Raw genomic sequence first — 11,341 nt, forward strand, 5'->3', positions numbered from 1 at the left:
GAGCACGTTTAGTGGATATTGCGCTATATAAATGCTCTATTTAAAAAAGAAAACAAACAAAACAATAACTGAAAAACATTCATTCAATAAACCATTTCTTTTCTCCCCCCCCACGCCCCCACCTACTCCCTATCAATTTCCTCCTTCCCCAAGCTGAGTCTAGCAGACATCATCATCCACGAAGGGACACAATCTGCCTTACAGAACACGACCTGCGTCCACGCGTATCCAGAGATCAAGAGGGTCAGAGAGGAGGTCGAACGGACGCCTGGACTGAAGGAATACTTGGCAAATAGACCCAACTACCCTCTGTAATAATGAAAATTTATGTTTCCAAATTGAAGCTCCGAGTTGCCAGTAAACGATACGAATCAAATGTGACCCCTTGTCTCAAAATGGTATTAAAAGTCGGGATGATTATGATGCTGAAAATTGAATGTGTTGCCAGAAATATCAAACTTGCGTTGAATTTATATGTTTTATTGATAATAATGTCTTTGACCTCCTTTGTGATGACCTCTTACTTTTACGCTTTCTGATTTTTTTAGTTATTTGTGCGTTCAATTTTGATGCAGCTGCTGGAAGGGATTTGAACTCCACCCTAACATCGACTATATCCGTAGTTAACCCAGATTACTTTTACCCCATGCCTATTTATTTTATTTTTCTGAGACAAATTATAGTCGTAGCTAGTATCAAAGTTAATGTTTTTAGTTTTTACATGTTAATGGTAGATGAATAAAACTATCCATGCACATGCTCACTTTTAATACATTTTTTTTTCCAATTTTGAATAGTAGCAAAAATTTCTAGGACTGAGTGAGTTAAAATGGCAGGAAGTGGAGGAAGTAGTCGTTTTGATGGCGACCATAAATAAATATCAGGGGCGGTTGCCGGCTGTTTATTTAAGACGGCATGGATCGAAAACCATCTCTCACCGTACTCAGGTGTAAAATGAGTACCTGAGCGGAAGCAGTGTTGTCTGTGTTGGAGGAAAATGTTATCTCATCCAACAGGCACCATGTCTCGTCTTCATGTTACTATCGGCTTAGGAGCCCTTTTTTAAGTGACTTGAGCTCACTCAGTAGATATTGCGCAATATCAATGTTCTAGTGGGTTAATTTTTTTAGAATGTGTGTATATTGTGTGTAAAAAAAGGGGGAGGGGGCATGTGTGGTTTGAATTTTAAAGAGATGTAATCGCGTAACTGGCATTTACGATGGGCATATATTATGTAAAAGAGGTCCATTTGTCGATCTTCCTCTAGACAAATCAAATTGTATAACATCCGATCATTGAAGTTTATGGATCCTTTCATAGTTGTTTTGGTATGGATTGCGATACACGTCTGTTCATTGAGATTTGTGAATTTCATTTTTTTAAAAAGAACAACATGACAACAGCAATTGGACTGCCATATAAAATTTCTTCCTTCGAATACCAACTATAATAACAGTCATTAATAGAAGGAATAGAAAATCCAACCCCAATACACTACTTATCTACTCCAAAGACAATAACAGAACTGCAAGTTGAACTGCTGTGTGTGTCGGGTTAATGGACTGGGATTCTTATTTATAGCATCATGGGGCTCTACTCGGTGAATAATTTGTGTAATATTCGTATTGATGATTAAAATCCATTTCAGCAAAACGAATAGCAATAAAATCCATATTTATTGTAATTTTCTTCACTCCTTTGTTTTGATTACAACAAACATGTTCTTCCAATGATAAAACTGATATGGTTTTGATTTCTCCCAAGTCAGGCCTCAGGGTGTGCAAAATTAAATTTGCCGGCTTGACCCAGTTATTTTAGCAGCAATGAGTATCAGTTGTTTGTTGTGGGAAGTGGATAACCGCGGTTTTAAAACAGAAGACTGGGTGGGGTTCCTGCCTTCCCATAGTGGGCAGAGGGGTACATACTGTGTCTTCTATCCCCTTATAACTGTTTTCCAACATGCTTTCTGTCTTTGTCTTGGAATGAGATTACTTGGTTTTTTTTCCTGGCCCTGGCCGGAGTCCTAGCTGGGAGGGAAACAGTCAAATGCATAGTTATTGTTTTGGGAGATGATCTCTTTTTACCCTGTAAATCATATCTCTGTTATGTATTATTAAATTTGTTATTTTCATTGTATAATGTATGCATTTGAGTGTATTCCTCTTTGTTGGATTTTGTGCTTGTGTCCTGATGAGATGTGATCTCAAACTAAGTACATTGGTGGTATGCTCTTGGAATCTACATCTGATCCCTATTTATTCTCAGTTCCCCTATGTCTTACTTTTTCTTGGGTGCTTTAATTGTAATTCTAGAACTTTTTACTATCCCATTTTCTTCCTTTTTTTTAACTGGCGCTGGTATAACCTAAATGTGTTGCAAGCGCCGTAAAACCCTTAAAATCATAAAAACAAAACAAAACAAAACACAAGAAAAAAGTCTTTTATATACTATACTTGGGCGGCTTGTTGACTTTTTGGCTCATGGGAGGCCCCATACCCCACCCTCAGCTCATTGTCGCACGTCATCTCGTCTCGCGTGGGGCAACAAGAAAAATGAGAGGCGTCTGTGATGACGCGCAACCTTCGTACAGTAGGTACTTATCATGGCTAGTAAGGCAGGAGAGATGTGCGAGTGTTAACGAAAAGCAGCATATGCAAACATTGAGACGAAAAGCAGTATTTGCTAAATTTGAAAAATATAGGGCGGCACAAAACAACTTCGCTCAATAGACCGACCACCAGTGATAAATATGTCGTCAGTTTTCTTTTAATACATACATATATATATATATATATATATATATATATATATATATATATATATATATATACATATACATATATATGTATACATATATATATTTATATATATATATATATATGTATATATATATATATATATATAAATATATATATATATATATATATATATATATATATATATATATATATATATATATATATATATATATATATATATATATATTTATATATATATATATTTCAAATTGTGAAGAAACCAAACTTTATTTTTTAAATCATGTAGCGTAGCTACCGTTGTCAGCGTTTGTCATTCCCCATCAACAATCAAATAAATAACAATGTAAACTTGAATGTAAGCTTCAATTTAATTACGAAAACAGATAAATGGACGTTTCAGGTTTCCCCTTTATCAACAAACAGGATGAATAAAACGCTACTAATGAATGTGACAACGCCACTACCACATCATCTATATATTACTCTTGGACGTGGATGGCAAAAAACAATAACAAAGACCTGAGTGACGTCGTTTTCATTCTATCTTTGCGTACTTTTAAGCAATACAAAAGTGGCCGGGATGGTAAATTATTCAATAGACAATTTTTGTCGACGTTTCTGGTATTCCTTTCATCAAATACAGGACATTCAAATGAAGTCGCCCGATGCCGTATTGATGGTCACTGGTGATTTTAACCAATGTAAAGATTTCACTCTCCCGGGACTTCATCAATACGTGGCCTGCGAGACAAGGGACAAAAAAACATTAGATTTATTCCTGGGTAATATTAAAAATAGTTACAAATGTTTACCCCGTGCCCCATTGGGTTTATCTGACCACTGCATGCTCTTGCTACTCCCCACCTACCGCCCTGTTTTTAAACGTGTAAAACCAGTAAAGAAAAGTGTACAGATCTGGAACGGAAGTGTGTGTGAAGATTTGCGTGGTTGTTTTGAATGCACTGACTGGAATGTTTTTATCGAATCATGTGATAGTGTGGATGAGCTGAATGACTGTGTGAGTGAGTATTTAAAATTCTGTGAACAGCTCGTGTCTTGTAAAAAAGAAATAAAATATTATCCTAACAACAAGCCTTGGATAACAAAAGATCTAAAACTTTTATTGAACCAAAAGAAAACTCTCTTTACTAGTGGAAACAAAAAAGATCTGAAAACAAAACAAAAAGAGATAAAGAGGGTAATATCTGGTTGTAGAGACAAGTACAAAAATAAAATTGAAAAATGCTTTTCTTCTGGGGATATACGGGACACGTGGCGGGGGCTTAAAACTGCTGTGAACTATAATCCAAAGCCCACGATTATATCTGAAGATATCGAAATTGAAACTCTAAATAAATTTTATTCACGTTTTGACACAGCAAACAAATTTGATATTGAAAACGAAAAACATAAATTAGACAGGGCTTTGGAAGATGAAATGACTATTGAGGTCAGTGAAGAAGAAACGAGATTCGTATTTTCGAAACTAAACGAGAGGAAGGCTGCTGGGCCGGATGGATTGAAAGGAAAATTATTAAAAGAATGTGCCCATCAACTGTCCCCCATTTATACACATATTTTTAACTGGTCCCTCCAATGCATTTCGATCCCTGAAATTTGGAAAACTTCAAAAATTATTCCTGTTCCAAAAAAAGAAAAACTTGAATCTATGAACGATCTCAGACCTGTTGCACTGACTTCAATAGTCATGAAATCTTTAGAAAAACTTGTTCTTGTTAAAATTAGGAACCAGTTTATGCCATTGAGTGATAGTCATCAATTTGCTTACAAACCAGGACGTGGCGTAGAGGATGCCATTTTGCTGTTTACAAACAACATCTACAGGCATCTAGATCACGCTAAGAGCTATTGCAGATTGCTTTTCGCAGATTTTTCTTCAGCGTTCAATACAATGCAACCTCAGTTGGTTGTTCAAAAATTGACTAGTCTGAATCTAAACAAGTATATAATTGCTTGGGTGCTCGAATTTCTTACGGAGAGAGCACAATATGTTCAATTAGGACAAAATATATCTTCCTGTATAACTACAAATACTGGTGCTCCTCAAGGTTGTGTATTGTCCCCTGTATTATTCACAATATACACGAATGACTGTAGAAGTCAAAACATGAGTGTACCTTTGATAAAGTTTGCAGATGACACCGCTCTTCAAGGCCTCATAACAAATGGCAACGAAGCGGCTTATAGGCAAGAAATTGATAGATTTGTGTCTTGGTGTGATGCCCACCACCTAGAGCTTAACATAAGCAAGACAAAGGAGCTAGTGATTGACTTTAGGAGAGTGAAGGAACCGATAGAACCGTTAAAATTAAAGGACCAATTCGTCCAGCGAGTTCCTCACTACAAATACCTTGGTGTAACAATTGATGACAGGCTCAAGTGGGATGAACACTAAAATAATTAGGCATAAGATGTGCAGACGTACATATTTTTTATCAAAACTCTTTCAGTTTAGAATAGATAAAACCCTCTTCACATTATTTTATAGAGCAGTAATCGAAAGTGTTTTGTCATTTTGTATAACAGCTTGGGGAGGCAATTGCTTAGCAGTGGAAAGGAACAAAATAAATTCAAATATTAAAAAATCTATTAAACGCTATATAAATGATGTTGACGATGTAGATCTTGTATACGAGAAATTTTGTATAAATAAAATAACTAAAATATTAAATGACCAGTATCATCCACTAAGACCATCAGTTATTATGTCAGAAAGAAGTGGTCGCCCTTTCTCTATTTCAACGAAAACAGAGAGACACCGAAAATCATTTCTGCCGTCCAGTATTAGGCTTTATAACAACAAGCAATAATCATTTTATACAATTATTTCGCATTTTTAGTTTCAAAAAATGTAAATATTAAATTATTAATTTATTTGTTTTGCAATCTTTTCAATTTTTAATTTATAGTGACAGTTTTGACTATTTTACAGTGTTGAAATTATTCATATTATAAAGCGCAGCTCTGGTTATGGAGCTACTCCTTTTTCATATATTATACATCCTATTTCCATTGTATTTTTATCTTATTATGTAAATTATAACACGTCTGTACAAAAAATTTCCTTTTTGGGATGCAATAAAGTATTATTATTATTTATTATTATTATTATTATTATTATTATTTATTATTATTATTATTATTATTATTATTATTATTATTATTATTATTATTATATTATTATTATTATTATTATTATTATTATTATTATTATTATTATTTAACCACGATAAACTATTATCCGTCATACTTTTATGAGCTGTAAAGACTCCATACAGTTTATTGAGCAACAGCTCTAAAAAAACAAAACGGCTACAATTCTCGAAACTGGCCCAAAAAAGACCAATCTCGCACGCAACCCTGGTTGTCGACTGATTTTCTGGAACAGGGGAAAGAACTGTAGTAATTCACAACAATTGGACAGGAATTTGTGCGGTTATTTCCCATGTATGTTGCAACTCGAGTTGTTGACTGCTTCTCGGGAAAAAGGGAAAGAACTGTAGTAATTCACAACACTTACTTAATGGGACATAAATTTGTGCAGTTATTTCCCATGTATGAACACGACTTTTAAGTCATCGTCGGTATGTTCTGGATGAGCAGGTTATGTACGTCTTGGATGTTAGTTGTACGTTTAGTCTTTATTTTGGTCTTTGTTATTGTCAGTATGCGAAGGTCCCTGGTTCGATCCCCGCTTCAGGCACTATCCTTTTTTTTCGACGGGGAAGATTATTATTAACCCCCAATTTGCTCACTTGGACAAATGGGTTGATTCCTGTTGACATGATACATCTTGTTTGATGAGTTATCTATATTCCTTCGTGGAATGCCTCGTGGAATCTTATGATGTCATGGCGGAGGGACATAATTTTTAAATTTTGTCATTGTCAACGAATTTTGGAATATGATTTATAAATTCAAAATAAAATTGAGCTTTTATATAGCCTAATATCTATTAAACGTACTCAAAGCGCTTTACAAGGGATCCCTGTAAAACAGGAACATTTAACATGTAGGACGGGACATGACACCTGTTAGGCGATATTGTATATCTATTTTTATTTGGACAGAGACAACGCTGTTAACGACCATGTACTCGTTTTACACCTGAGTACGGTGAGAAAATGTGAGAAAAGAGCCTTTTCCAAGGATTCAACTATGCGCCGAGCGAGGCTCGAACCCAGGACCTTCCGATCCGAAAGCGAGTGTCAACCACAAGACCACATTACATCCTTCCAATGCCTTACACATGACAAGCTATGGAAACAATTTGAATCAATCACATTTTTATTATGACAAACAATAAACATGTTCATGTATGAATGAATTCGATTATTTGTCGATCCATTTCTTAACCCTCTCCTTACCACCTATTGGAAAAATCGTAACATTTGTTACGATGCAACCGTCACTTTTCTCATCCAGATTTCATTTCTTTTTGATATATCTATAAAAACTTGACATTCTTGTAATATGGTTCATACTGACGATCAATATTATGTATAGAAAGTGCTTGTTGCTTTTCTGTTTTTGTGTAAGGGGGGGGGGGGTATGACATTTTTTGGGAAAATCCTGAAATTATCTGGTAAAGAGAGGTTTACGTAAAAACGTCAACAGAATCAGTGTCTTTTGACCTCCCATTCCGATGATGAGCAAGAACCACACGACTTGCTGTTTCTTCTTTCCCCCTATATATATATATATATATATATATATATATATATATATATATATATATATATATATATATATATATATATATAGCCAAGTTCAAAGGTGCTCGTCTGATACCAGTGTTAATAAAATTAGATTTTTACTTAATTATTGGCTGTTTTCATTGGGTTAATGCTTGTAATCAATTGATAATATGAAGAAGAAATAAAATGTTCAAAATGTTCTGTTCAACAGAATATGAAATAAACAACTTGAAAGTCAAATTTGAATGCAGTTTGGCATGTGCTAAAAACGAGGTCAACGCATCACCTTTTTAGAAAGCATGTAGAAATTAAATGTGATGTTTTAGCTCATATGATTGAAATTTGACTAATAGTATAAAGTCAAAATTTACTTTTAAACGCATTTGCAGTATTTTACATATCTGATTAAGTTTCATATACAGTTCTTTAAAAGTTGGTATTGCTTGTGACCTTTGGTGTCATCAAACACAGCACAACACTAAGACTGACACGAAACTTTAAAGCTCATATTTAATGGTTATAAAATGTTTTATTATGAGAAAAAAGCATAGATTTTCCTTCTGAACTCAAATCTTGGAGTAAATGTATTCCGTTTTGCTGATATTGAGGTTTATTGCTTTTTGTGTCATTTGTCACAAGCAACACGGCATGCGTGTCACGTGGACGTTTTGAAGTGCAGCACTTTAATTTGCCTTTCCAGCGTGGCTCCATGCAGAAAAGGTAAGTTGAGCGTGGTGTCATCGCTATTTTACATTGTCACAAGCAACACTTGATACTGGATATTACAAAGTGCCACCAAAAAATTTTGTTTTCACCTGTTATTCTATTTACAAAAATATGATATTATGACATATCATCTGAGACTGTGATTTGGACACAATTAATCATTTCATAATTTTAATTTTTTTTTATGTTTCAGGGTTGTATGAATCAAGAAAAAGACAAAACTCAAGCTCCAGATAAATAGAAGGGTTGTCAAGAAATTGAGAATGATAAATCTCGTAAGTGAAACAATTCTGAATGTTAATCAAATATGTATTAAATCTAATTTTCTAATTATCTGATTTATTGCATAATCTTATATTTGGTATATTATTGTGATTAATTTATGAATCAATTGGATAACATAATAAGCTTATTGGATGGAATGCTTCGTTCTTGTTTATAGACCAGACTCCAAAATACAAGCACAAGTTGGCCAGAATAAGCAAACCTGCCTCATCACAATACACGAACAACTATCCGACACCATTTGGTCAACCTGCCTCATCACAATTCACGAACAACTATCGGACACCATTTGGTCAAGCTTTTCAGAGAAAATTGTTGATCAAGGCATTGCCATTATTTCCATGAATAATAGGTTATGAAGACATCATTTTTACAGGTCTAGCTTTGTTTGTTTGTTTGTTTCGCTTTGTTATGTCTTGTTTTATGTTTACCAGACCATTGGTTATAGCTAAAGTAGTAGTAGTAGTAGCGTATGGCTTCACCTCCAAATGTATTTCGCCAACCCAGCTTCTAAAGTCTTCCTCCGCCCTAAGGATGGTTTCGTAGCCACCTTCAAGTTTAGTGACTGGACAGTGGGGGACGATGTGATCGCTTGTCTCTGGGGCTGCCTGGCATTTCTGGCAGGTATCACTGATTCCAAGTTTCCATCTGCACATATTTGATGCAGTTATGCCATGTCCAATTAAGAGGCGATTTGAGGAAAGACAGTATTTTCTGGCGTTATTAAATGCAGGCACTCTTTTGGTTGGATCTTTAATGAAGTTTCCTCCTTTTGGTGTTTTCCTGTTCCACATTTCTCTCCAGTTTTCCTCAAAGTCTGCCATTTTTGTTAGGTGGAAATGCCTTCTCGATTTAAGTCTAGTTGTTGAAAATGCCCCCTTTACGATTGATTTTATTGGAATGTTGTCTGTGGCTTCGTCAATTCTTGCACGCATCCTTTGATTAGCATCTTGTCGTCTTAAACTTGGTGGTGCAATGCCGCTCAATTTTTGGGAGCCACTGCGTTGGAGTTGACTTGAGGCATCCTGTTATAATTCTCATTGATTCTCTTAATCGGATGTCAATGCGATTTACATGTGGGCTCCTCATCCAAAAAAGGGTACAGTATTCTCCCACACTATAGCACAGTGCCAAAGCAGACGTTCTCAGCACCTGTGGTCAGGCTCCCCATGTGGTAGTTGCGAGTTTTCTCACCAGGCTGTTTCTTTTTGCGATTTTATTTGCTGTCCCTTGAATGTGTTTGCGATAGTTTAATTGTCTGTCCATTGTAATGCCAAGGCATTTAGGATTGGGGTCTCGGGGTAGTATTGAGTTACCGGCTGTGATCTTCAGTTCTTTTGTTGCCTCTCGATTATTCAAGTGGAAGTTTGTGGAATCTGATTTATAGTTCAACATATCGTAACATCACATTTCTTTTTCATTCTGGTAAATAATTTTAAAGATTTGATATTAGGTATTTGCATATTCATTAAAAGTGCAGAAAGAATATCAACAGAAATGGACAAAGGCATTCAATAATAGACCTAACGATAGAGAAGTTGTGGAGACACTACAGGCCATTTCAAACACGAACCACTTGGATACAACAGATGACCAAATTGTGAACGTGACTGCTCGGCTAATTACGTGTAACAAAATTAGTGCCAAACAAAATAACACAGACTGGAATGTTATGTTAGAAGAAAATATGATTCATCAAAGAAATAATATGTTGAAAAGGAAGCGAAGCTATTGATGTAACAGAGGAAGACAGACAGCATTATTTTCAAGACAAGAAAAGACAATTGCGATGAATGCGTCAAACACGAAGGTGCAAATGTCGATGAAATGGCATGGAATTCTCATCGTGAATAATGGACGACAGCAGCTTCTAATGGTTGTGACAAAAATAAAAGGATAAATCTGAACGAGGAGAGTTTATAATCTTATATAGATCTTCAGGCTGTTTTATTATCTCCATCGATCCAAGCCTCTGATGTTTTATCATCTCCATCGATCCAAGCCTCTGCTGTTTTATTATCTCCATCGATCCAAGCCTCTGCTGTTTTATCATCTCCATCGATCCAAGCCTCTGCTGTTTTATTATCTCCATCGATCCAAGCCTCTGATGTTTTATCATCTCCATCGATCCAAGCCTCTGATGTTTTATCATCTCCATCGATCCAAGCCTCTGATGTTTTATTATCTCCATCGATCCAAGCCTCTGCTGTTTTATTATCTCCATCGATCCAAGCCTCTGCTGTTTTATTATCTCCATCGATCCAAGCCTCTGATGTTTTATTATCTCCATCGATCCAAGCCTCTGCTGTTGTATTATCTCCATCGATCCAAGCCTCTGATGTTTTATTATCTCCATCGATCCAAGCCTCTGCTGTTTTATTATCTCCATCGATCCAAGCCTCTGCTGTTTACTACATGACCAAATTGATGAGGCAGGTCTGACCGCCAACGAGTTGTCTCTACAACTACTTATGCGCAAAATTAACAGCTGGTACTTACACCAAAATAATAATCTCCAACGATGGTATAAAAACATGATGTCAAGAATGTTGAGTTTATTTATATGGAAGCAAGGCGCCACAGTTGTACAAATGTATTTATTTAGAGAAAGGACATATTCAGATGGTATGCGACTCAATAAATGCAGCAATTGAACGAAAGTTGACATTTTCACTCCATCTAACTGCAACACAATTATTTTTTAAACCTCTCATATGACAGAACACAGCACTCCATACAAGCTACAGTACATTACTTGACATACAAATGCTTCCTGTCATTTGATGAAGTAACACCTTAACCACAACAGGCCAGGAAAGATGGTAGCATTCCCAACTTTTACTGACATAAGAG

The 11,341-nt window shown here is 35.6% G+C and overlaps 1 protein-coding gene across 1 annotated transcript in view; it reads left to right on the forward strand.

Moving 5' to 3' along the window:
- Positions 1 to 1,684, forward strand: part of LOC144975507 (glutathione S-transferase-like) — a 2,613-nt gene extending 929 nt beyond the window's left edge. The window contains exon 2 of the mRNA XM_078919670.1: positions 154 to 1,684. Within this exon, the coding sequence (XP_078775796.1) occupies positions 154 to 315 (162 nt within the window). The 3' untranslated portion in view covers positions 316 to 1,684. The remainder of the gene's footprint in view (positions 1 to 153) is intronic.
- Positions 1,685 to 11,341: the final 9,657 nt, after the last annotated feature.

Source organism: Berghia stephanieae, chromosome 6, assembly GCF_034508935.2.
Source record: "Berghia stephanieae isolate SIO BIC M18660-M18661 chromosome 6, UCSD_Bste_1.3, whole genome shotgun sequence".
Classification (NCBI taxonomy): domain Eukaryota; kingdom Metazoa; phylum Mollusca; class Gastropoda; order Nudibranchia; family Aeolidiidae; genus Berghia; species Berghia stephanieae.